Here is a 27,873-nt window from a genome sequence, read left to right on the forward strand (position 1 = left end):
TCCAAACAAACTTCACTAGAGAAAAACGGCTCATTGACTGCCTGGGGTTTTGTCTACAATAAATAACGTTCAGTTCTTCCTGCTTGGACTCCCTTCTGGGTGCTCATTTGTTTTACTTCCCTGTGGCTTTTCCTCAATATCAGCCACTGTTTGTATTCTTTAACAGCATGAATCGCCCCTTAAGAAAACCAGAGGTGACCCAGGACTTGGACCTCGTTTACGTACTGTATGTCTGGGAGAAACTCCATGGCTTTAACAGGGTTGGTCTGTGGATGAAGGAGGGCAGCAAAAGTCTTACCTTGCCCATTTCGTTCATCTTCCCCAGCAACGAAAAACCTCATTTTGCCTTCAAAAGCAATTATCCTCTGTCTCAAGAGGAGAGGGTAAGTCAGCAGGAGACACCCACCCACAGGGTCTCAGTGTCACCTGCTGTCCCACCAGACAATGCTGCCTGCAGCCCCCGTATCCACGAGGGGCTTTCCTACCACTACAGTTTAAGCACAAAGCTAAACCCAAACTCTCCTCCTTGGAGGCACCACAATGACCTGCAGTGAAGCCTGGACCCCTTGGGGTGGCCCTGACCCCATTAGCTGGAGGTTCTGTGGCACAGGCTTCCCAGGCAGCACGGATCCAGCCCACACCTGCCAAGAACAGCAGCTGGGAAAGGGTGATGACTGATGAAAAACACGCACACAAGTACCTGTGAAATACTGATTATATTTCTATGCTTTTATAGCAATATAATACTTCATATGAGACCGGGAAACATACTGTCAAACATTTTAAGTTACCTGTACACCTACATAACCTATTTATGGAACAGGAATGCCTTGTTGCTGCTTACTTAATCCACGACTTACCAGTCCCACAGCAACATAATAAATGCCCAGAATCCCACGAGCTTTTCTTTCGCTCTGGAAACAACACACTCGGATAAAGCTCATTTTATAAACACTAGAATTGCATTGCAATATCCATATATATATTAAGAAAAACTTCTACCTTTCATAAATACATCATACACAAAATATGTTCCCAAAATACATTCATGCATTTTCTCCATCTAAGATCCCTGCTTGTACCCAAAGTGTCTGTAAGCTGGGAAGGGCAATCGCTGGGCAAGGCCTGGAGACAGGCTCCTGTTTGCAGGTGGCTCCAAACCCAGGTGGAGGTTGTGAAGAAGCCTTTGGTGTTTGGGTGGTGTTGGGGTTAACTCCTGCATCAGTGGGTCTAATCCTGCCTCCCTGCAGAAACAGGGCTCTCCTGCATGCTGTGCCCTATCAAAGCTGCACCAGCTGCCCACGTTTTAGCAGCCAAAATCCACGCTCCGTCTCAACCCTTAGCACTTCTAGTTTTTCCAGCAGTTACTGGAGATACTCAAGTCTCTCCCAGTGCTTGACAGAGGCTGGGAAAGCAGGGCTTTGGAAGCGGGAAGGTCACTACCTGGCTTTGGTGGAAGGGGATCTGTGAATGGAAGAAGCTGCTTTCTTGACCGCCATCGACCTGAAGATCGAGAACGCTCCCAGCGCTGCCATCCCTGTCTGCAACAGGAACGGCTTCACATCTGCTCTGAGAGTCTTTGCTAATGAAGGAAACAAAGGCCCAGCCCGTGCCCATTTATGAAAGCATACACAAAATATACAAAAACATCTAGGAAGTAATTCTAAGTAGCAGCTGGCACAAAAGAAGCGCCAGCGTTGCAGCTTGGTAACGCGGGTCCCATGCCCGTGAGCGTGGTTTATACAGTGTAGGACTCCAGGGGCCGGCCACAGCCCTCCCCCAGAGCTGTACCTGGATCGTGTGACTGTGCAAATACAGGCAGACTAAGCACTAACCTCGCCTGATCTGGGTTAAGAGGGAAACCAAACACACGCCCACCCAAATTCCACTTTTTCCTCCCCTGGTCAATATTGCAAGTGCACATTCAAAGGTCATTTTGGGAATGCTGCCCTCTCTACTTGCAAGCAGGCCAGTTACAAGTCAGCATCCCCTTTCCACAAGGCAGTCTGTCATTAGGGCAAGCTATCCCTTAAGCTTAAGAGACAAATTAAATTCATTCTGACTTTTCTCATCTACCCAAACTCAATGTCTTTACAGAGTAACCAAAGAGAAGCATTGCATAGATCTGTATCTCACGTCTTCCCGCACCCAACAAACAGCAAGAAGTTAAGTTCAAGTTTTGCAAAATACATTACAAAAGGCATCAGCTTTAAACAATGCAAGAAAAAAAAAAAAATGAAGTGTCACCACGGTGTAAACTCTGCAATGAAATGAGGCAGTGAACGTACAGTGCTCGGCAGCTCTCGGGGATGGCTGCCTGTAGTGTACTGATGAATTTGCTAGACAAATCTCCTCTCAAACTTATCTCCCATTGCACAGTAATATGAATTTGCATAATTAGATAACCTGCTCCTGAATAAAAGGAGTGATGCTGTGTGTCACAGGAAGGAAGAGGACACTGTTGGGGCCATCTGCTTTGCATACAGTAGTTTACGGGCCAGTCATCCTCTCTGTAATGCAGACTGCAGGATAGCAGGGCTCTTTTCAGGCTTAGGAAGTCTCAACAGAAGTTTTGCTACAGTTGGATTTACAACTGAGATATTAGGGCCCAGATCCTCTGGTGGTTTAAACCCCACATGCTCCATTGGAGTTACTGGTGCTTATTTCCACGAGTGGAGAATGCGGTCCTTGCTTGTCACAGACAGAGAATAAAGCTATGGTAGCCCTTTCTTTAAATAAAATTAAATAACTGCATGTGGCATCAGCGCACAATTTTAAATGTGCTTCTGCTGTTAGGAAAATAGCAAGCACACCAGTGGTTAATTAAATTATTTATCTTGAACTAAAAAAAGTGATACTACTATTAATTTAAAAACCCCTAGGGACTGCATAACATCTTCTCATCATATTTTTGCGACTGAGAAAGTCACTTGCACGCATACAGCACTATATATCCTCTTCAGCCGGCAGCGAAGGTTTGTGTTCCTGGAGGTCACAGTTGCCATTTTCAGATGCATCCGAGCTGCCCGGAGCCGACTCTGGTGGTGGGGGTTTGTAGAGTAGACAGGCGACTACAAAGAAGGTTGTCCCAAGCACCTGCAGCCACGAAGACATTCCATTACTCTCTGCTCCCCCTGCAAAACCAGGCACCTAGCCCTCATTTGGGCTGAGATTTGTTGACTAAGCTTTGGGGAAGAGATGATGCTGAAGGCCAGCCTGGGCAGCAGGCCAGCGGCATGGAGTCAGAGAGGGCAAAAATCTGAATTTAGCCAGCCCCATAGCAATGGGACAGTGAGAATTTGGAAAGCTGTTCAGCCCCCCCCGGACACTTGGAGCACAGCACTGTGCGGACCGACACCGCCTGAGCCATTTGCTGGAAGGTTTTTGAAAGCCTCTTCATCACAGCAACTGCTAAACACTGCTATCTAGGGCAAGTGTTTGTTTGGGAGCAGTTAAAATGATGGTTTTCAGCTAATAAATAAGAAATATAGAGCTAAGCTCTCTTATTTTCTAGCAGTGATCAGGGAATGGTTATTTACAGCCTGTCTACAATGCCATCCCTCACTCTCACTAACACACCGCAGTTATATATTTTACTCCATTTCTAGAAAAAAAATCACTTCGGTAACTGTTGGGAGAAAAGGAGATATTTCAAATGGTGCAACAGAAGCTGTAAGCCTAGAAAGTAATGGGAATTTAAGAGAATGATGGTGCCTGGAGCTCCATTACCTGGCAAGAAGCAAATGGAGCTTTTGCCTTCCCTGAGAACATTTCTTGTGTGAAGGTCTAATTTGGGCTGGGCTGAGAAGCAGATCAGGACAACCCAATTTTGTAAAATTCTCTCCCAGAGCAAAAAGCTGTCTGCTAAAGACCTGTTCGCTTTATCAGAGTGAAGTTAACAGGCAGCATCACCTTGTAGACCAGTCCAGCGATGAGGGTGTATCGGCTCATGGCTGAGTTCTGGTAAACGTAGCAAGAACCTTGCTCGCCACACTGGTCCTGCCAGAGCAGGCAGGATTTATCAATCATGGACCCAAAGGCGATGGGGCCAGGGATGCCTCCTGCGGGAAGAGAGAGTGGACCTTCAGTTTGGGCAGCACATATGCACCAGCCTTGCAAGATGCAAGGTGCTTGTAGAAAAGCATCAGGCTCTGCTGCTACCGTGATTAAGCAAACTCATCCTGCAACATCCGTGCCCAGAGCCACAAGATACCCAAAATACACTGAATTTCAAGATCTGAGAGTCCAAGCAGGTCTTTTGATCATCCTGACCTACACGTTGCACAAGAGTCAAGAGGCAAACACAGGAGCTTCAATGCCTCTGCTCCTTTTTTCTTAAAATAAGGACACGTTGCCCAAACGTTGCTCTTCGACTCCATCTGTGATACGTTACAGAATCCTTCATTCAGTTTGCAAACCCTACGCAAAGGGAATTAGGTTTTTCTGAATGACAGCAAAGAAAAGAAAACATCCTCCTTTCAACAGTGTGTGTCCTACCCCCTTCCTTCTTTTCTAACCCAACGGGTTTTATTCTTAGGCAACAGCTTGGCACACGCTCCACAAAGCCAACGGACCACACCGATGCCCAAATTCACTCTGTTCCATACCTAGCGTTCGTACTACAATCCACTGGATCCCGAGTGCGAATGACCTTTGCCTGTCGGAGACACACCTGGGGAACAAAAGGGGACTGTTTAAAAACGCTGCCAGGCTGCACGGCACCTCCCCACGGCTTGAGCCAGCAGAATAAAGCGGAGAGGTGGATATCAGGGCTTCTTGCAGCGCTGGCGGAGGATGAGGAGATCCCGTGCTTACCGCAGAGTGGCAGTCAGGGCAGGAATGCTGCTCAGGAAGGTGAAGAGGATCACCACAAACATGAAGAGGAGGAGCAGGGGCCTTTTTGCACAAGAGGAGGTGCATTTCCCTGCCTCTGCGTTGCCGGGGCTGGGCAGGAAGGTTTTCTCAACGCAGCTACACTTGTGATAGACCTGGGAAAGAAAGGCTGGTGGGAGCTTTGCCAAGGAGAGCACGGTGATAGACAAACCTCTAAAAAGAAAGACATTCAGGGAGGGCAGAAACCAGCCGGTTTCCCTCCCAGAGCAGAGTGAAGCAGAAAGCAAGCTGCGTTCTTGGCACACCTCTGTTTCAAAACAGGTTATTAAATAAAAGACATTAACTTTGCCAGGCAGCCCTTGAACGCTGAATGTCATCATTACCCTTCTTAAGCCTTTGTCTGTCTCTATGACCAACACGCTGGAAGGATGAGGAGATGCATCATGTTCACTGAAGACCCAAACTAAGGATTGGGACAGGAATTAGGTGCCTACCGAGCTCCCTGCCTGCCTGGGTGATTTACTACAGTGAGTTTGACTCGGAGTGAGGCAAAAATGGTTGGACACATTGAGAGAAGCAAAGCAGGGCAGCCTCAGGGTACCTTCTGCCTTCATCCCAGGTGGTGCCCGAGAGCATCCATCCTGCATTGGGCTTTTACGCTGATTTGCAGCAAAGTTCAAACCTGTCGACGCTTTTGCAGAGCCAGCCAAATCACTCCAAAGATGTGGCACCACCTCGTTAACACACAGCGCTCTCAAACATACCTTCTTGCCGTTCCTGAGGTTTTCAGACACTTTTTTGCACCCAGCGTGGCAGGGAGAGTAATACATAATGCCATCACTCCCGCAGACAGGGCTGTAGGTCTCCTGTAGACAGCCACACTCGGCGTTGCAGGCTGCTGTCAGGTTTAGGTGGCCACCAGGCAAAGCACTAAGGGAAACATGGGAGCAGTCAGTGGGGAGACACTGAACAGTATTTTCCAGGAGGAAATGGGGAGAGCAAGAGAAGGAGAAGGTGGGACAGTAGGAAACACGGTGGATCCCCAAGTAGCATAAAGCCAGGCTCGGGAAGGGTTTCATCTCGCCCAATTTTAACCATGAACAGGAATCAATCGTGCCCTGGAGTTGCCTCTTTCCCACAGCTACCAAGGGAGTTTAAGTGACCCACTCACAGGGAGACACCTCCATTTGGAGAGGAGATTCCCCCTTTTAGGCCAGTTTATCCCACTGGCTAGACATGTGATGCCCTGTGAAGGCAACTGAAGAGCAGAGTATCTCACACTCTGGCACTGCTGATCTCCCCTCCCTCACTAAAGAGGAAGCCTCTTCCATAAACTCCAACGAGATGCAAAAATTAGGACATCTATATTCTGGGTCTCACCCTCAGTATCTGCCTGCAAGACTGACAGGACATCATCTTGCATCACCAACACATTCACACACAACTACCACCAGCCCCATGTATTTGGAGTTATCCTTCTATTCTGACCAGGGCCACGCAGCACAAGACAGATGGGATAATTGTCATTACCTTCCATCGTACATCTGGGTTACTCCTGCCATTGGCATGTTAGGGCAGTGAATAAAAAAAATGAATATAGCCAGCAGACTTGACACTGTGCAAAGTAAACACAACTTGATGATTCCTGAACAGCGGAGTTTAAATTTATTCACAAGGAATCCTCCCAGGAACGTGCCTCCCCCTCCGGCTGGCACAACCAGATAACCTGAAAAAAAAAAAAAAAAAAAACAAAAAAAAAACACCCACAAGCAAGTTTAGAAATGTCAGGCAGGAGTTTTCATGTCTGAATACATTAACTGCAGTGTGTCTGCATGAGAATAACCCCTTGGTTGCTGTGTGGCTTCTTGGTGGGAGTTCAGTGGACTTTGCTACAGTAGGTGGTCCTCCGTAACAGCTCAGGTAATGTGACAAGAGCTTGGTAAGGCAGCTTTTCCTGGCCAGAGATCTTAAAACAGACCCTTTGAGGAGCACATCGTGAGCATTGATGCTTGTTGGACATCACTTCCTCAGTCTACGATACGGCAGCTAAGTGAGGATCTTCCCAGTTTCAGGATGCTGACAAAATAAGTCCCCCAATTCAGACAGTCCTCGTTAGAGGAAACATTTAATTAATGTTTTCTGGTAATGCACTAGAAGGAACAGACTACAGTTATTTTGCCTTCCTCTAGAGGGTAACAGATGGCTACAGAAGTGACACATTTCCTCCTGATGTCAGTAGATACAGCTCTGAAAATGCACTTGGTACAGATGTGCTGACGGGAAACGATCCTATCTAATAGCTGAAGACGATAACTGCTCTGTAAATGAACTGCAAAGAGCGTTTGTCTCCATTCTAAATGAGCTACAGTGCTCTTATATTTGTAAGCAAAATGGGAAAACATTGCAAAAACCTGGTTTTCTTACCAAAAAAGGTAGCAGCTTCAGAGGCACTTAAACTAAACTGAGACTCCAAGAACTTGGGCCCAAACGTGGACATCCCAGCAATAAGGGTGGCTTCGGTCGCTCCTGCTAAGCAGAGGAAGATGAAGGTGGGGTTCTTCAGAAGCAGCAGTACTGACCTGGGAAGGACAAATATACTGGAATTGAATCACTGTGGCACATTTTGATTTTAGGTCAGTCCCCTATCTTCAAGTCAGAAAGACCACATGTAAGATGAGGCAGCATCCCACCATGCTGCATCTCTTCGAAAGAAAAAACCAAAAGGGAACTAATTGGAGTTTGAAAGAGCAGCGAGTTTCTCCACTCACACTTATCGAGTCCTACCAGCCAAGGAAGGATGCTGAGGACACCCTCGCTTCTCCCTATGTACCTGCACAGAGTAGATACTGGTGCTCTGGGGGAGATAAGTCTCCATTGCAGGTGAGGATCGACAGTTTGTCCTTAAAATCTGCTTTTATATATAAAGTCTCTCATGCACCAACTTGCTCTGGCTCTTGTTCCTACTGGGTGTTGTCCTGACTATCTTCAGGCATGTAACAGATGTGCTTACCCTGGCCATCTTTTATAGCCCCGTTGGCTACAGCCAACCACCAAGGAAATCTGAGGAACATCAGCCAAACACCTAAAGCAGGAGGGAATAATCTGGGACTCTTCTCTGTGGACCTCATGAGGGCACCAGCTGGGTCTATTTATCTCATCTGCATATTCAAAATGGAGATCATTTCAATGGTCAATCATTTCAAGGTTTTATTAGTCCCTGATGGCAGTTACTCCCGACTCAAACAACCAAAAGCAGGGAACAAAGTTGTGTTACATCCTCCCGTACGCACATGCTACTCATGGGCACCCACGTCCTCATGAGAATAACAATCTCTGATAACCATGGACGTTTTGCAGCTCGGGGGAAATACCAAGCAAGCCTTTCTGTACGGAGGAAGCACCTCCGAGACACCTTATTTCCCACTGGGAAACAGAAAGCAATCTTTCTCCCACAATCTAAGCACAGTTTTACTTTAAGCTTAATGTATAAGTTGAGCAAATACATTTTCTTTTCAACCCACTGGGATTTAGTAGAGAGCCATAGATAGGCCTGAAAAATTGCCACGTGTCATTTATATGCAGAAAGATGATCCAGCAATGATTCCATCTTGGAGACACAGAAACACCCTCGGGCACATGGGATGGTCTCAATTATCTCTCGCTATCTCGGATATTGGACTAAGAGGGTTGACACTGCTTTGCAGGGAGCGTTTTGTAACACACTTGAAATTCTGCCGCATGACTTTCCCCAAGCCTAGCCCGGACCAGTACCACAGACCATCTCTTTTCCGAGACAGGCACAACTCCGTCATTCCACAGTGATGGCAGCAACAGGGACACTGCGGGATGCTCGCTGAATTGAAAGGCACAGTCACTTACCACCTACTGCGTTGGAGGAAATGTGAAATCAGAGAAATCCTACTGTAGTACAATCGAGTGAGAGACATGCTGAGGCTCAGCATCAGATTTATGCAACTTTATCCACATAAAGTGGAGAATTTCATTATACCAGAAGAATGAAGAAGCTGAAAGACAGAAATACCACACATTCCTACACGTTGATTACAGGGGGCTTTATACCAACCATTGTCTAGTTGTTGGGATTAGTTTAATTTACTAAACTATTTTCCAGGAATGATCTTTTCAATTGTGCTTTATTTGGAAGCACAAAGCCTAATCTCTCAGCAGAAAACACTTCTTGTGGACCTCGTTGCTGATGTAGAAGTGGTACAACGCCTTCACCTTTTTACAATTCAAGAGAAAAGAGAGAAGTTGTCCCCTGGCAGTAATGTGACTTCGTGTCTGTTGGCCAAAGGTTACAGGCTAGACTTGCAGATAGGAAAATGCAGGGGAACTCCTTTCAGTGCTAAGAGTAAGGATTTACTCACATAACTTAATCTGTCTGTAGACAGAAGATGTAGTTGTGAGGAGCTATGGCATATAAAACCTTACCAAATTCAACGCAGACCTTTTCATTACTATCAGTAGGATTTTAAACACACCCAGAAACCACCTAACTCTTGAATAGTCTCGACTGTCCTCAGTTCTTGCAGCCAAGGGGATTTCAGGATGCTCAGCACTGCCAAGAGAAGAATCCCACCATCTATAAAAGCCTGATCCTGTAAGTCTTTACTGATATGGGCACATGTAAGTACTCTTTCCCTATGTAATGGTCCTGCTGAGCAGTCTGGACCACCTGTACAATCAGAACCTGCTCCTCTGAGGAACACTTGCATGCCCAGGACACCCCAGACTGTAACAGAGTCCAGCCACAAGCTAATGAGCCATTAACGATAGAGAGATATTTATGCAATCTTAGAGCATGTCAATGGGGACTTTTCCAGCACAAAACGACACCGACTGTCACGACCACCAAGGGGACGGAGGGCAGCACGTATGTCCTGCAGGAATGTAAAGCAACCTCCCTTTACAATGCATGGAAGCTGCAGTAAAGCCACGAAACAAACCAAAGCATCCCCCTGCCAACTAATCCAAGAGGGACGAGTGAAATATAGACAGTAGCTTCTCGTGTTGAAGATCAGGCCTTGACAGACCACTAAGTGATCCTCACAAACTCCATCCCATAGCTCGCTAGGACAAAGCCTCCTCTCCTGGCACAGCTCTGCGTGTCTTCTGTTTGAATCCCTCTATGCTGCCAGCAGGGGTTATTTCATGAGAGCAATCATATGGAACCAGAGAAAGGAAAATGCTATTTTATCAGGCCTTTTCAACCCAAGAATTACAACAGAAGTCTCTTCAGGGCAGAGGATTAAGCTGCATGGGCTGCATTCCTGTAAGCTCCTGCTCTTAGGCAGCACTGTGAATACAGCAATTCATTAACGCTTAGAAAGGACCTGATGGCATGGAATAGTATTTTATTTCATCAGTATTTCTGCTTATCTTTGTGAGACTCTTACTGTCCATACTGTGAGAAAATGCGTAGCACCCGATCCCTTACTAAAACAAAAGCAACAGTGTCCTTTGGCCTCGCTCTCCAGCCTGGTCCATGTGTCCCCAAGAGCTGCACGTACAGATGTGATCTCCTCTTTAATGCAAGTTTCCAGAATAGCAAGCCTTTAAGGCACTTCCCTTTTATTAATCAAAAGCAGGGAACACAAAAGTCAGTCGGGTTTTTGTTTTCAAACAAAAACCACACTAAGGTCTGGACTGATCTGAATTGTTTGATATGAGTTGCCCACCTTTGGCTATTTGTTCTTCAGCAACGAGGGGTGAAAGAAGATGCTCCCGGAGGAGGACTGCCTCCATACCTGCTGTCAGACAGCCTTCACCGAGAAACAGTGGGAGCTTTGTTCCAGATAAGCAAGAAAAGCATCAGCCACTGAATTTCATCCCTCTCTGCTACCCTGTTTGTGTTGGTTTTAGTCATAACCTTATCATTATTTAAATGCAGGTTTTGAATTTAATTTCCGTGCAGAGAGTAAGCCATGACCTCGGAAAATGGCACCCAGTCAAGAATGCCATTTAATAACAGTATTGAAATCTGTTCAATGTAATATTCTTCATAAAACTGCCTTAACCCCTGGTAAACTTCCTATGAAGTCTCCAAGAACTTCAGACCTATGCGAGTAGTTGCGTTGACACAACACAGATCGACTGCTGCTGAAAACTCCCGTACTGAGCACCTGCTTCGATCCTCCTCTGCCAGCACAAAGGCAAATACCACAACTAAAGTTCAGAAGTAATTGCTAGCAGCGGCACGGCGTTTGGCAACCTTGAATGTTTGCCTTTGCATGGGGCAGCTGTCACACACTGATGCAAACTCCTCCCTAAGAACGGTCCTGGGAGAAACACAAAAAAGAAAAACCCGCTTAGTGACTGCAAGCTCCGAAAGGAATTGATACCCAGATATCTCTGCAACATCGAGAGCTTGCACACCAGCTAAAGCCAAGCTGTAAATAAAGCAGCACCTCTCCCCCTGCCCTCCATTTAAATACAGCTCAAAAAAAAAAAAAAAAATCCTAAAAGATCTCAAAGATCCATAGCAAATGTTTCCAGGTTAAAAGACCACATTTTATTTTGGCCACTCGCTTGTTCCCACCCAGGATCCCTTTAAAACATTTCCTACCAAACCTCCTTTGGTGCAAGCGTGCTTGCCCGCACCACAGACCCAAGCAGCAGCCCTGTGATTCAGCGCGCTGCTCTGTCGCTGCTTTGCGGGAGACATAAGAAGTAGTAACACATAAAAGGTGGCTGGAAGATGCAAAGGCAAAAGGAAAAAAAAAACAGGAAACTAAGAATAAAAGAGAAAGGGAACTGAAAGCTACAGTACAGGATATCTTGTTCCCTGGATTCGGAATGGAGCTGTAAGAGTCAGGGGTTTTGTTTCCTCTCTTTTCTCGTCAAAAGGAAAAAACAGGGACCTAACACAAGCAAAAACAGAGGAAAGGAAGAAAAGCCCTGAGGGGATGGAGAGGAAGAGACATCGGATGACACCCAGTTGGGCCAGGTGAGGCCAGACACCAGCAGATGGGAAGAAATAATGCCGCTAGGCAGAGGGAATGAGATGGCAATGCCTGTGCATCTCCCATCACCTAAAGGTTGGCACCAAGCCACTCTCGGTGAAACTTGGCGCGTTGCATATGACTGCAGGTGGATCTTCACACGCGGACGTGAGCTTCTGAAAACCACAGACAGGACCAGCTGCTTGTCCCCTGCTCTCCCACGCGATCCTCAGCACAATTTCTAGTTCAGCCCATCTGCCGAGACCCCCCAGCCACTGACAGGACTCGGCGCTTTGCAATTTCCTCCGCGAGAACGCGTCATTGCTACGTTTGGAGGTGGGCAAAACCTTTTAGCTAGCATCAGAGAAAGCAAGCTCAGTTTGGGCCCGTTGTTCTTGCTTCTGGGGCTCCCTGAACCTCAGGCGTGGGGTGGTTTTCTCACCGAGGCAGATCTTTAACTGTTTTCCCAAAGTCCGGATCCGACGCTTTTTTGTGGCTTCCATCCTTTAGCTGATGAGCCTCTGACACCCTCATAACGATATACCGCTGGGATCCTGAAAACGAGAGGCGAACGGGAACAAGGAGCATGTGAGACATGGGATGCGGATGCTACCGAAGCGGTGGATTTGCAGGGGGGAAAATGCAACGTGACATCCTCCCTCCGCCAACCCCTGCAAGGGAGGAGCAGGGAAACAGGCAGCTGGAAAGCCGCAGGGGTGAAATCCATGTAGGAATTACAATTTAAACACTGGAAGCTCTTCCTCTGCCCCGGTGTCCCCAACTACACGCGTGCATAAGGATGCAAGCCCCAAGGCGAGCGTTGAGTACTGTGCAGTCCCAGCCCCAATTCCCTCGAGCTGGGGGGGGGGGGGGTCCACGTACCTGGGAGGCGCTGGGGGTACCCCAGGATGGGGATGGAGATGAGGAGGGAGGCTGCTCCGGCCCCGAGGAAGCCGATCCACCATGCCCCCACCCACAGCGTGTTCTCCGGCGTGATGTCGATCCTGTAAGAAACGAAGCCGAAAGGACACAAGGGAGAGAGGCGGCGGTTTGAAACGGAGCGGGATGGCTCGGCGTGCCTCTCGGGGGGACATGGGGGGGACGTCAGCGAAGGAAACCGAGCTCTGGCCTCTCCCGTGGCAATCTGCTGGGGATGCCACGTCCACCATCCCTCTTGCCACACCGCAGTGCTGCCTGCCTTACCGGAGAGCACGATGCTTAACAAGCCCTGGAAACTACCATTTAATTCTCTCCTTCTCTGGCTTGCATATTCACTTCTCCCCATTTCATTTGCACTTTGGGGGTTGCTACGATCCTTGTTCCACCCCGGAGCCACCCTTTACAAGAAAACGGGTGGAAATAATCCATTCCATCCCCTAGAAACCCGTTCCCCCTTTTTAACCTACTCATCTGCCAAAGAGCCTGTAAGGAGATAAGAATGAGTTACAAATACTAGGAAGCAAGGAGGGAGTAAGCATCCTGGCTGGATGACCAGGAGGACGAGCAGCACTGCTGGTAGCACTGCCTCATCAGGGAACTCATTCAAAAAATTCACCTGCTGCTCGTAGCCTCATTAGCGCAGGCAGTGCAGCGTGAGGAAGGATTTAAGCTGACAGGTTTGTCAGCAATTTTCTTCCAGCGACAGCACTAATGCAAGCCACCCCTCCAGCTTTGGCCCCCCCACAGAAACACCGCTGAACACCATGGGCACGTTTCCACGCAGCCACTAGGTCATTTCTCCAGATTATTATTATTTTTTTTACCCCAAAGGAAACATATAGCATAAAGGAAAAGGAACAAGATTATTTTTTAGCGACTTACTCTCTGCCAATTTCAGTATAAATATTTAGAAACATTCCTCCTACCAGATAACCCGCTGCAGGCCCAAGGATTGCAGCAGTGTAGAAAACAGCTGAAAGGGAAAACAAGCCGTGTTAGACAAATAGCAGCATTCCAGCCAGGGATGCTGGGGTGCTCAGCGTCCCCTGCCCCACCGCAGCAGCCCAATTCCCTCCGGGATCCGGGATGCTCAGCCTCCTGCCACCTCGCACCCCTCTCCCTAAGCCACTGAGAAACAAAGCCAGTTTTAATCCGTTTTCATCTTATGTCCCAGGGCAACTTTTGCATCCAACCTGGGAATTTTTATAGCATGGGGCAGGCAAAATTGGTTCAGTGGAAAACCATATTTAGCAGGGATGTAGCTGCCACATCCCAGCTCCCAGCGGTGTGATGAGCAGTGGTGTTGTCTCCCCACTGACAATACCCAATGTCTACGCTAAATGCGGCACCAGCGGCACTTATTTTGGTTTGCTGCCGTGGAAAGACCACCAACTTACTGATGATCAACTTGTGATCTCCTTGTCTCCCTGCACAGCCTTCTGATACAACAGTACGGGCAGACTGCTACATTTTGAAATGGCTCAAAGGTCGTCCCTTTTAGCAGTTTCACCAAATGGGACTGGAAGTATTTGGCAATTGTCGAGTGATCAGCCATCGAGAGCAGAGCGAGCTGAGCCTCTTCTCTTGGCTCTGCTTTGCACCAGCGGTATCTGAGCAGCCCAGCGACCGTCTCTGCTGTCCTATGGCACTAAAGGGGTGATGTCCCCTTGCACGGACAGTGTATGGCCCCATGGTTGTTTGCCAGAGATGCTAATGCCACACACGCACCGGGGCACGCTGGAAGCTCTCCCCCGCTGGCCCCGTGCCGGCAGCAGGAGGCACCTCCTGATCTGCAGGGCATGCGTTGCAGGAGCAAAAATACCCAGCTGCACTTACAGTTCCTGCCCATAAATTATCAAAACCGCCCCAACAGCTGCCACTTCTCTCTGATTACCACCTCGCCTGTTATCGGGAACAAAAGACCGGGAGCACCTCTTGTGAAACTGCTCAATGTGGCCCGTTCGGTGCCAAGGTTGATGGACCGGTTCTCCCTCCCATTGCCCCACTCGTGGGTCCGGGCTGCCCCTCCAGCTCTACTCACCAATGTACACAGGGGAGTAGTTAGTCTTGACGTTTTCATCTAAATAGGTGACACCGAGCGTGTAGAGCGGCGTGGCTCCCATCCCGTGCAGGAACTGCCCCAGCATGAAGATGAATCTGTAGCCGGAGAGGCTGGAGGCAACCTGGGCGCAGGGCAGGCTCTGGTTCCCCCCGCAGACGCCCACCTCGGCTGCCGAATGCGTCTCGTACCGTCCCGTGGTGAAGTGGGGCAAGGCAAAGAGCAGGGAACCCAAGCCCATGACCAGCACGCCCCAACCCAGCCATCGCGGTTTGTGGCCGTTCCCCCCAAAATAGCTGACGAAGGTCAAGCAGACGCACGCCGCGATGTCGTAGGAGCTGGCGATCAGCCCGCTCTGGTAGCTGCGGAGGTCGAAGCGTCGCTCGATGGAGGTGATGACCGTGTTGATGAAGCCATTCACCGTCATGCCTTGCAAGAAGGAGGCCACGCAGAGGAAGAACAAGACGCCCTTGGACGTGTTAAAGAGCTGTAAGCACCCGGGGGTGAACCCCCCCCAGCCGCACGCCAGTTCCTCCCCGTCGGCCGACACGTATTTAATCCCTTTGCCAAATTGGGTCTCCTCCTCTCCGGGGGTGGCAGAGCAGAGGGGCTCGGCGCACGAGTCGGAGGGGCTGGGCGCGCCGGAGGATGCCGTGCCGTTGCTCAGCGGGGTCCCGCACGCCTCTCGCCCGCTCGGGGCATCGAAGGTCCGGCCGGCCTCGCCGGGAGGAGGAGAGGGGCGAGAGAAGTCGAGCGTCTGAGCGAAACAAAAGCCATTTTCTCCGGTCGAATTCTGGGGCATTGCCATGAATGGGAACGCGGGATCAAGCGGCAGGTCGAGGTGAGCCTGGTGGCTGGGGTGGCTTCGCAGGGCGGCAAGGACCTGCCTGTCCGGGAGGTGCAATTTTTTGGCGCTTACATCAGTAGGGAGATGGCGAAGGTCTGAGCCAAGACCATTCTGATCTGTGAAGAGAGAATTTTTACACATGCCTTTATATAAAACCATGCTCAAAACCCTCAAATATTGTTCCTTTTTTTTTTTTTTTTTTAAATAAGTATTAGCGTTTCACTGTGCAGTTCAGCTGGATGTGTGCCCTCCACCATGGGGTTTGTTGGTACCTCAGGTATCGGGGCACCATTAACATTACAGAGAAGAGCAAAACATTCAAGAGCATTAAAAAAAAAGCACGTCTAAAGGCAGTCTTCCCACCGGCTGAAGCCCCTTATCCCTCCTCTCAAAAAGACCCTGCTTAGACACCGGACCCTCACAACCTCTGTCCCTCTCCTTCCCCCTGCAGAGAACGGTGTGCGCAGCTACAAGTTTCCCACTGTTAAAAGTCCTTTGGTCTCTCTTTCACACTCTGCCAATAACAGTTTATAATTATCCTGAAAAGTTTCCACAGTCAGACTGATTTTATTCCAAGCCCTCAGATCTGTTTACAACTATTCAGTAAAATCCTTTCTATAACTAATTAGACTACATGCCATTTCAGAGAGAGCTGGAGGGCAGAGGCAGCTGACTCTAACCTGATTACCGATGCAGACTGCCTTCTTTCAACCGGTTCCTGTGCATCGCAGCACCTGATCATGCCAGCGACCAAGAGTATTTTTTCTTAAATGCCTTGGCTGAACTGTAAATGATGAAAACAATAAGGTTTTCCCTTGAATACTGGCCTTAAGTGCTCGACAAATGCTAGGCAAGAACAGTTTTATTCATAGAGAGAATCTTCAAAGCATCCAGTATTTCCCAATATTTTTTGCCAATATCTGTTCGAGAGGTTCCTATAAAAACGTTCCTCTTGAGATGGCAATCAGCCTCATCAGCAGGGAACGGGGAAAAAGGGCATTTGTTTCCCCAATAAAATGAACCACGTTCAGATCATGGTAACCTGGGAATATCACAGCCTTTGATGAAGGAATTAACACTCATCTGTGTGTTGCTGGAAAAACTTACTGACATTTGCTTGGTAGATCACGGCGTGCACAAGCACCGATGTGGTTGCCTGTACCGGCAGTTCTTGCAGGCACTGGGGCAGGAGGACTCGGCAGAGTGTGATGCTTGGAGCAGCATCAAGGTCCTGCTCCCACCCCAGAAGGGTAGAGGATAGACCACGTAGGCAACCAAATTTTAAACACCCAGGTCAGTAGTGCTACAACAGGTCTGGTCCTTAAGGTAACTTAAACAAACGAGATTTGCCTTTCATTGGCAAATAATTCCATCTTAATTACCCTGTCCGGGGAGCAGAGTGCACAGAATATTTCAGGGTCCAGATTTTAGGAGGAATTTGATGATAGCGCAGGGGCAGGGTGAGCTTGGCAGCCAGAAGGGCACTGCTTTTCAGGTCCACGCTAGACCCCTCCGGGTAACTTCTACTTTAGCTGGCCGAGTGCAGTGCAGGATAACTTTGATGTGGAACGTGTACGTGCAAACAACTAACTGCAGGCATTGAAATTTTTGCTGCAGAGACAGACTGTTGTAATGTGTTGGCACAAAAAGATAATGCCTTGGATGCAAGGCTATATTTTTTCACCTTTTCGTCCCTCCAATGTTCTTATGACTTTTACAGCTCTAAATCTGTTTTCTCATCTTTGGATGCAATATTGGAAACAATAAATAAGAGTGCTTTAGCACTCTAACTTTATTAAAGCCAGAAATGATTATTGGGTTCTGCATCAGGCTCTAAGGGGCGGAACCGCTCGTGTTACCCCAGTGTAAATCAAACATGCCTCCTGCACAGCAGCCGGCTGACTTCAGCTGCACGCTTCCCATCTCAAACACAAGTCTGATGTTACATTTGACTGCACTTGTAAAGCAGGTTGTTTGGCTAGGGATTGATTTTGCTATCACTGGTTTCAGTACATAGAAAAAGCCCACCTCTGTTAGTCGGCTGATGCCAAGCGGTCCCAAACTGGCACACCTTCATCCTGGACGAAACACTCCTACTGCCTCTTTACCAGCACTGGCATATCTCCTTTGACACTTCATGAATATATATTGACATTTTGATATTTCGTGAGTCAGGAAAGAGATTACAGCCTTTCATTAAAGTTTCCTTTTCCTTGAAGTAGCAGGAGTCTGGGCCACCAGCCCCAGGTGACCACATCACCCTCCCCTTCAACTCTGGTTACCCTTAGTTCTAATTAACAGTAAACACAGGGCGAAACATTTCCAGGGAACCAACCAGTCTTTCTTCCAAGCAGCAGATGTTTCCCCCGCCCCAGAAGCCCTCTCTGCCCCCAAAGCCCACGTCCTGGCCATCTCCTGAGGGACCTGGGCTAACGACTTGTACCCAGGTGCTGCAGGCGGGAAGCCCGTTCCTGCTCGGTGCTGTCCACCAAGCTGCTTTTTATCTCTTAAAGTATTTATAAACTGGCAGTGACATATTCACTGGGAATATTAGCTTTCATAGGAGCCATATGCCACTTTAGAGGACAAAATATAATCTTGAGGGGAAAAAAATCCCAACCAACTTCACGCACTTCCTAATCATTCTTATTCATCTCAGCCATCCATTTATTGCTTCCCATTCATCTCTGTTTTTAATGACGCAGCTGGTGATTTCTTGCTTACTTTGAATCAGTCCCAATGCTATTATCTTGCAGCTATAGATTTACTCATTTTGCTGCAAGATTTTAACTCATTTTTTTTCAGCTGTACAGCTGGTTCCAGACTGCCCACATTACCAAGTCAACACAACAAAACTAGCAAGGCAATGAAAGCATATGATTTGTATTTCGTGATGAAATCTGTAAAGACTTCCTCTGCTAATATTTAGCATTAAATCAATAGTAAAACTTACAAGCTTTTCATCAGGTGATCATTGAAAAAGTCACAGGACCAATTAAAAACATTTTGTGTCTCTGCCGAGGACTGCGATTAGATTAATGTTACAAATTAACTCATAACTGACATGCAAAATAATCCCATTTGCTGAAGCATGCCCAATAATAGTTAATCTTCCCTTTCACTCTATGTTTTTTGACTTTTATAGGGTATTATTGTGGCAAATAACATCTATTCATAACTTCTGCTTTCCATAGCTGAGCACAGTTTACGGTTTATGAGCAGACTTAATCATTTTTTCAATTCTATGGCATACATGGAGATATTTGCTAAGGAAGAGGAATGGGGGATTAAAAAATGATCAGAAAATGTACTGTAAACCAGGGAGAAGCAGCCCCAGGCAATGCTCAGTGGCTGCGCCAGGCGGTCTCAGTTATTCTCCCCGACGTGCGAGTGAGCCTGACCTTGCTAAACAGATACTTTGACTTTGGGAAAGTCCACATCCAAGTACCAAGCTCACGTTACTCCAGAAAGGGACAAATTCATCCGGGTTTGTACATTTAATTTCTCTTGGTAACACACACTGAATTTTTCTCAGATAGTTCGGCTCCAGAGGATTATCAGTATTACTTCTGTCATGGCTGATAAACACCATATGGATCAAGCATAATCCACTCACTGGTTTAGGAACGGGGAAGCCTCCCAGAAGCGAAATAAATCCACGTCCCAGTCCTGTGAATGGGGCTTGCCCTCAGAGCGCTGGTTCAGTTAAAAGGAGATAAAAGAAAGCATGGAGTGATCGGGTTGTTCATGTGCAACACTGAACCGTTTTCCTGGCAGCTGAGGAACTTTACCCAGCTCACATGAAGTGTGAGCCTTGCATTTTTTAGCAGGCTTTTAAAAAGCAACCCTTTGGTTCAGTGATACAGAGGATGCTGCTATCGCCGGGAGCGGCATCGGGACCAGCCTGGAGCCTTTCGTAAGCAATTCCTACAGGAACAGCACCGTCCTGCACACCCAGAAACATTTCAGGAATGAGAAACACACCTGAAGAGCAGGCAGCTGACCATATATCCAACGCTGTGCCCACCGTCAGTGCTGCAGGGACAGCTGAAGTGCAGGGGAGGAGGCATCTAGAAGCGGAGGGCGATAGGAATACCCTGGTCCATCCCTCATGTCAGAGATTTGTTTTTACATATTAGTCCCACCAGAGTCTGAAGAATGGAAGGTAGCAGTAGAAACTGGCTTTAAATTATCACATGAGCAAGGACACATTTATAATTAAATACATTCCAAATAGCAAAGCTTAGCACTCGCAAATCCTTTGTATGTTTTCCAAGCACCTTCCATTCGCTGGCAAATTAATACAATAATATGCAAGAAATGAGGAAGGTGGCTTGGATAATTTTCAATTAGCTGCTTGAAAATGCTTTGAAGATAAATCTAGCCAGATTCTCTGACCTTACTTACTTGTTCCAGCTTATCTGTGCAAACACAATTGGCTGCAGCTGCCTTAGACCATCTTTAAAAACTTGCAGTGCCAATGCACAAAGCACATTTAACCGGGCCGCTATATTTTGTGATAGCAAAGATTAGCCAGACAAAAGATTCTTTTATGCTGTAATACCTCACTCCCTCTCCCTAATGTCACTCTTGCTTTAATATCTTTTTCCTACCCATGAGTTCAATCAACGATGAGAAAGTTTTCATGCTGGCGCAGTACTGTGCTCTCCAGCCAGCGTCACTGCCCACGGAGCCGGGTGTCTCCCTGGCTCCTCCAACGCACACACACCACCAGCATCTTCCCAATATCTAGCCCTGCCCACAGCATGGCATTGTTTTCCATCATTTGGATTCTTACGACCCATTTGAGGATGTTCAATATTCAGGATAATGTTTCTGCATGAGCCGTTAGTCAGCTTTTCCCAATGATTACCAGTTAGTTCCTATAGGTATCCCTTCTTTGTTTCCATACAGAAGACGCAGATTCAGGCAAACTCTTTAAGATATAAGAATTGAAACAAAATGAGCAAAACCCAAATGAAGAACGTGAAACACGATTCTTTGCTGCTTCTAAAAATAAAATAGATATAATATTTGCAATAAAAATGCAAAAAATGCAACATCCTGTATTACGCAGTGCAAGGATGCTGAGTACAGCATAAATATAATAGAATAATGCTGACATCTACTCTTTTTCATCCCCCTGGTTTGATCAGTATGAAGGCAAAAACAAAAAGGGAAAACCAGAGGAAATCATACCATGAAACTTTGTGGAAGCCATACCATAATATTGTACAGAATTACTGCATCCTCCTCCTAAACAGAGGGCAACAGTCATTGCTAGAGTATCAAAGTCTTTCCATAGGCTTTTTTCTTACATCGCTGCTGGATAACAGCCTTTTCATTGAGCTGTCTCCTTCATCTGGCTTTTTTTTTCCACTGAATGATCAATTCATGTATTACACCAAGCTGCACGCCTCTTGCAGGGTATCGGGAATCTATTTTTGGTTTGATCGTAAAAGCAAAAGGAGAAACAAAATCATGCTTGGGGCCAGAACTATTTACACCCTAACTCAGACCACTACCCTCCTTTCTACTGTCAACTGTTCAAAAAACCTAGAGAAATTTGCACATTTCCACAACTGTTTTTTTTCCTCAGAACACCTGCCATGCCTGTGCTACTGCGGACTGTGAGCGAGGAGCTGTCAGAAGTGGGTTTCACATGAACCCTTGCTGTTGAAGAACCATTCCTTCACGGAGTCTTAATGCCTTTTTCCTTTCAAATGGATCACATAGATCCAAAATTGGAGATGAAATACAAATCTTAAATCCCTGATTTCCGCTGCAGCATGGGAAGAAATCTGTGTGAAATCCTGGGGCGTTACACAGTGCTGGAAAAGGGAAAGGTCTGGCATGGGGCACAGCCTCCGTGCTGTCGCTGGACAAAGGGGATTGGAGGTCAACTTCCAAATTACCTAGTACTTCACTTTCTCCTGAGACAAGATGGCCTTCCAACCCCTCTTCTCCATAGTAAGTGGACCTTCTGGGGAAAATCATGTACCACGAGGTCATATTGCTCTACCAGCCAACGACAGTCTTTAGCCTGAGCTTTCCACGACAAGTTCTCCAGCTCAACCCCATGTTGGTGGGCTGCATGCTCACCCGTTCCTCTCTCAAACCGGACAACACAGAGCCGAAGGGAACACATTAGAAGAGCCAATGCATCACAGAAAAAGAAACTCGCTGATCGTCAGCGACCCCTGCAACAGTCGCCATCCTCAGCGAGCGCAAGAACACGCGAGTCCACGAGACAGGCAGAGGGTGGAAACACTGCGTCAAGTGGGAGCACGAGAGAGACAGAAACTACAGGAAGGATTCAGCTGAGGGAAAAGTATTTCCCACACAAGCCCACGTTTTTTCCAGATCAGCAAGTAACAGCTTCCCCAAACAGCCCCTGGAGCACAAGCTCACTGGTGCACACCGCTTAGCCTGGATCTTGTTTAACATTCAGCGATGCTCTCTAATCCTCTTAGGTATTAGTCTTGAGATTCCTGCCAAGCACGGGAACAGCACAGCCTCCCAGACAGCACTTAAATGAACTCACTGCTTGAAATGGGTGACTCCAGCTGTTCATTTTTGGTTAACCTCAGATTAGCACCTAGGAAGTCACTATGGCATGCAAAATGCAAAGTTAAATAACCCCAATTTCTACGTCTCAGGTGACTCCCTAGGAAGTTGTTCTGCATTAAGACTGGGATTTCTCTCTCTTAATTACTTGTTTAAAGTTAAGTACCTAATTTGAGTTAGGCATTCCTATTGTCTCGCTGTTGCCCACTGCAAGGAGATGATCCCATTCGGGTTATCTACAGCCCTCAAGCCGCATCTCCACAATCACTATTTTGTGCGTGACTAAATCACCCATTACTGCAGATACGATCTGGAGCAGGAACAGGCACACAATCATATTTCTGTTGGATTAGCCAAGCATATCACCCCGAGCTTATTCTGGCCTCATGTTGGCTACCACAACACAAACAATATTTGATCTAGCACAAAGCCAGATGGTGCAAAATTAACCCTTTCAGCACAAACCTGACGTGGCACAAGGGAGTTTGGACAAGATCAGCGCACAGGCTCATGTAGCAGTAGGACCTCTGACTTGGTGTATGCAGCCTCTAAGTTTCCTGACACCAAATACTCCCCATCTGCCCTCCAAAGAGGAGCTAAACAAAAGCACCATACTTCATCGTATTTCATCCACCTAGAATAAACACAATGTCAGCTTGCAGTTAATTTGCATTTGATCATGCAATACCCTAGATCTTGACACACTGTGGTATATTTGGGGATTTTTTTGAAAAGGGCACATCCCTATTATGTAATCGAGAGGAAACGATGACCACTTTCAAAGGGATGACTTCTCTTCATTCTCTGACTCAAAATCCCAAACCAGTACCATAACCACAAACTACAGCTACAACAACTACGAGTTGAAGGGTAGGAACCCAGACCCAAAGAGGAATGGGACAAAACACGAGATCAGCACGCTGGCAGTGTGCAGGGCTGCTGACCACTGCCACCAAGGATGGGCAGAAGAAGCCAACCTGAAATGACACCTTCCTTAGAAACCTCAGATCCATTTCAACGGCGAGTCCTTGTGCTGCAGGTTCCTACAGTAGCTACAGCAAATGTCTGATGTGGAAAGCACTGAGAATCTCAAGGATGGCCACAAACCACAACAGGTTGCAAATGGGCCGGTATACCTTGGCTGTGCTGTCCTCGGCTGCCTGCTTCTTCTATGGCTGGCTGCATCTCAATAAATAAAAATCCCCGCTGATTGGAAGAGGTGAGACTCCACTGATTCCTTCGAGAGATGCTGGTGGAAAAATGCTGAGCAATACCATTCTGCATTAACAGGCTTCTCCAAGAAACCCAGCTCAGTATGAAACAGCAATCCCACAGACACACGCGTCAATATATGTACTAATGTATAGAGAAAGATGCGTACACAGGTGACCACACACTCTCCGCAAGCACCACACGGTTTGCAAGCTGCCCCTCTCCCCGGCTGGCATGTCTTTCATCTGACAACGCTCAATCAGGTCAGTAATTCATTCTTACTGCCAGGGAGCAAATTGCTGCCAAATGGTGTTTCTTCCTGAGATAAAGGAATAAACAGGCATATAATGTTCCCATTGTCAACCCAAAACATCTGCTGGAATTCAGAGGGGTTTGCTGTCCGTGTGCAATGTGGAGATGGCTTCTACTTTGTACCCTCCCATTTCTCACACATAAGGAATCGCAGCGTTAGACAGCAGCTGTTGGAAGACAGATTTACTTGGAAATCTGAAAACCGCCTTCAAGGGATCCCTGCTTCCACGCAGCAGCATAGTGGCGTTTCCATTTCTGGCTCCGGAACTTTTAAATTTTCCTTGGTTAGGACCTGCTCGCATCCTACAGCCCCCACCAAGGTGCTACGAGAAACGGCCACAGCGGGATGACCTTGTTCTTGGTTATTACCTTGAATGAGGTCACTGAGGACTGATTTTTGAGCAGTGTTCCCTAAGAAACGGTGGGCCTGATCCTGCCATTGCTGCTTACCCATGAGCAGTGTTTGCTCACACAAGCCATTCAAGCGGGGTTCCCGACATCACTCACAGAAAGTAAAAGGTAATTCAAGGGAATAAAAATCGGCTGGTTTGTGGCAGTAGGCAAGGAAGTCTTTTTATTGCCTCTTGAAAAAAGGCAATATTTTAAATTTTAAATTATTTTAAAACAAGAATATTGGAGACAGATAATCAGTGTACCACAGGCTGGATACCTACTTTTCACTCCTTTTAATTCAGTTCTTCAGCATCTTAAAATACTCTTTTCAAAGTTTTCTGCCAAATAAGAAGAAAATACTCAACACTAAAGGGATCATGTTGATCAGGTTACAGGGGGACTCCAGAAAAGGCTGATACTGTTGTAACCAAGAGCCACATCTGGTTCGAAGGATCTAAATCCTCCTCGAGACTGAATCTGCTCCAGCAATACAAAGAAGACCGTAAAGTTGCTCTGAAAGCACTGTGAGGAAATCCCTTTTTTGGGGGGAATTCTTATGCTAACATAAAGCTCCATGGCATCTGCCCTGTCCTTGATTATGCTGAAGCGGTGCAGGATCAGATCGGTCACGGAGGGAAGGCGTTAGCAAGCCCTTCCAGCTAAGGCAAGGTAGAGCAGCCTTGCAGCTGCTCCGACTTGCGTCCAGGACAAGGGCTGAGCTTCTGTTTTCCACGGGGCTTTTAAAGCAAAGGAAATCTTGAATTAAACTTTCAAATCCGATTTCTTTGGAGTATGGTAAGCTAAAAAGATTGGTGCAGTTTTCCAAGGAGAGACTATGAGGGAACAGAAAATCTAAAGAGCTCATGTCCTTCAGATGTTTTGCAGACTTATTTCTGTGTCGTGGGTTGGTATCATTTATCAGAACTCTAGAATCTAAACTTATTTTTTTAACTCCTAATGCCATCTAGAAAAATAAACTCCTATCTCATAGCATACCCAAAGCACTTGAATTCACAAATATAAAGCCATAGCCATAAAAATGCCAAAAAGTACTTTTTCTTGGATTTTTTTCAGCCAGAACATTGCAAAGTCAAAGTATTCTTTGGGAAAAAAAAGTGTTTGGCCTTGCTTTTTCAACATGAAAATGACTCTCTAACTCCTTCAAACCACTGGACGACAGTTAAACAAAACTTGTCAGCATTTCATTTTCTTTTTTGAAGCCACCAAGCCAAGCTCTGAGAATTCAAATGACTGAAGATTATTGATGCCATACAGCAACATACTTTATCCATTAACAATAGCAATCAAATTCGGGTTTAGTGTAACTATACATATGTCGGTGGAATAGCACAAGAGAAGAAATGGGACTAGTGTCTTCACTGCTCCAGGCATTTCAAAACCTGCTGGAAAGGCTCAGCACTTTGCTGAACAAGGCGAACAAGAATAAACAGAGTATTTCCCACTGCTAACATATTCCCATTGCTCAAGCTCATTTACAGTCTAGAAGTGGAATGACATTATTTTTGACAGCAGCAACACAGTAGTACCCCAGATTCAGGGGCACTTCTGCCTAAAGAGAGATTTAAGGTTAGAATAACATTACTCTGTTAATATTAAACACTTCACTGCCTCATCTCATGCTCTCCACTGTACTAACGAGAGGTCTGATGCAAAATCTATTAAAGTTAGTGGCCCTCTCCGAGTGCTTGTCTACAATCACTCATCACAGCTCCCGAAGTAGGATGGATGCTTTTGTCCAGGATTCATAAACCAGATGAAGTCCTTGACCTCTCTCAGAGCATTTTTTTCCCAGAAAGTGTTTGCAGAAACTCTTTGTTCTCAAATCCCCCAGTTCAGCATCACCACTCATACACTGGGAGGTCGCTCAAGGCCAAGACGGAAGAAAACTAACCATAATCACGGGGAAGTCTAGCAATAAATCAGTTTTGAAAAGGGAAAGGAGAGTGACTCCAGGATAGAAGCAGCCCTTGCACTGAGAGGGCTGGGAGAGCCAGGGAACCTGCCAAAGCACAGGCACAGGGAGAGCCGTGCTGCCACCGACCCCGCGGGCAAAGCCCCTGATCCTGCCGGTGGTGTGGTCTGGGCTATTACTGCTCCCAAATTCTGCTTCTCTGCACAAGGATCAGCCCCCACTGGGCCAAGATAACGCGTTTTTTTCAAGTTACTACGGAAGCACAATATGCTTTGGGGTGGCCACTGAAATCAAGACCAGAACAGCCCACATCCCAACCAGCCTGTGCATAGTTAACAACTCCCGCACATTGCTTTAACACAGGGACCTCGGTTTATTAAGCATAAAATCCAAAGGGGGAACCTTTCCCCTGAAATCGTACTCAGCATCTCACTGACCCACCAGCAACAAGCCGTCAGCTCTGCTAAGTGGTTGCAGAGTCTTGCAAAGCTTTTCCACTGTTCACCGTTGCATTAATGGGATTCTGCCAAATGCGAACGTCCCAGGCTCTGAATAATCAACTTACAGGCAGCAGCTCAAAGAACCAGGTGAGGAAGACAAGAAACCCAAATGGTAAAGCAGAATATTTGGCAATCTGGCATAACGAGCACCTTCACCTGTGCATTGTGACCAAGCCCGTAGGCAAAGGCAGGTTTCTGGGCTCGGTACACTCAATTAAAATAAAGCAAAACAAGCGCTCAGTGACGCTTTTTGGGGTGGACTGAGCAAAACAAGCAGCGTAAAGCAGAGCCATGATTCACTTTTTGTGCTACTGCAGGGTGTAAAGCCCCAAATCAGAGAGCAGGATCCTCCCCAGCATGCTCCATGCTGTAAAGGCACACACAAAAAAAGATTAAAGCTGCCTCAAGGAGTTTGCAATCGGAAATCATGAGGCACAGAGCAGCTGGATGCTGATCTCCCTAAGCCGGTGGATATTTCTTTTGTTGGTGGCTGATCCCATCTTCCCCCTTGCCTGCAAATCTCTAATCTTTGTAAAGATTTCTAGTAAGTATTTGCTCAGGTAGTTCCTGGTTTTGCTGGCCAAGAACGTCTAACCCTCGCAGGAATTGCTCCTTCCAATCTCACTTGTCATCCCAGGGTCACGCTTAATGTTTTTGCCACTGTCACTTTGTGGGTTGGATGCACACGTGCGGGGCAAATTAAGGCAATATCAGCGGAGAGGCTATTTCACAGGGCTTCAGACAACACTGTCACGCCTGGACACACTTGTCACACGCCAGCACACGCTTGTTGCACGCCAGCACGGTTTCGGCCGAGTCGTGGCAGGGCAGGTGGCTGTGGTCTGTCCCTCGCAGCCCGCCCAGCGCAGAGGGCTGCTGCTTCAGTTTCTGATCATTTTCGGTAGCCTGCAGGCTAGACCTCTTTGCATATAAATAGCAACTTTTTTTTTTTTTGTCTTTTCATTTTTTGACTAACCCTCTCTCCCCACGTTTCATCCTTTTTCTCACATTTACAACAGCTCAAAGCATCCTTCTCTAAAGATCTCTTTTGCGTTCGTTCCCCCTTAAATGCTGTTTTGACATGTGTTTTTACAACCAAGTGGCACTATAGAAAGTAAGAGCCCAGAAATCAAAAAAAAAAAGGAGGTGCCAGACTGGGATAACTTCACGTTTGTAGCGTGTTGCCTGGTAAAACCAAACAGCCTATAAAATGGTAATAAAACATTAATGCAACAAACTGATGCGATTAATGCCCACTTGCGCCTTTGGAGCTCTCAGAACTGAAAAACACGGTTTTATTATAACAATGCTTTTGA

General features: G+C 46.9%; 1 protein-coding gene across 1 annotated transcript in view; it reads right to left on the minus strand.

Moving 5' to 3' along the window:
* Positions 1–697: 697 nt before the first annotated feature.
* Positions 698–27,873, minus strand: part of SLCO4A1 (solute carrier organic anion transporter family member 4A1) — a 28,044-nt gene continuing 868 nt past the window's right edge. Inside the window, exons 2-12 of the mRNA XM_052785904.1 lie at positions 14,776–15,756; positions 13,617–13,707; positions 12,678–12,799; positions 12,238–12,349; positions 7,258–7,412; positions 6,364–6,559; positions 5,598–5,763; positions 4,816–4,988; positions 4,608–4,672; positions 3,913–4,061; positions 698–3,096 (exon numbers count right to left, since the gene is read on the minus strand). Of these exons, the coding sequence (XP_052641864.1) occupies positions 2,947–3,096; positions 3,913–4,061; positions 4,608–4,672; positions 4,816–4,988; positions 5,598–5,763; positions 6,364–6,559; positions 7,258–7,412; positions 12,238–12,349; positions 12,678–12,799; positions 13,617–13,707; positions 14,776–15,601 (2,205 nt within the window). The 5' untranslated portion in view covers positions 15,602–15,756 and the 3' untranslated portion in view covers positions 698–2,946. The remainder of the gene's footprint in view (positions 3,097–3,912; positions 4,062–4,607; positions 4,673–4,815; positions 4,989–5,597; positions 5,764–6,363; positions 6,560–7,257; positions 7,413–12,237; positions 12,350–12,677; positions 12,800–13,616; positions 13,708–14,775; positions 15,757–27,873) is intronic.

This window comes from Harpia harpyja, chromosome 1 (assembly GCF_026419915.1).
Source record: "Harpia harpyja isolate bHarHar1 chromosome 1, bHarHar1 primary haplotype, whole genome shotgun sequence".
Classification (NCBI taxonomy): domain Eukaryota; kingdom Metazoa; phylum Chordata; class Aves; order Accipitriformes; family Accipitridae; genus Harpia; species Harpia harpyja.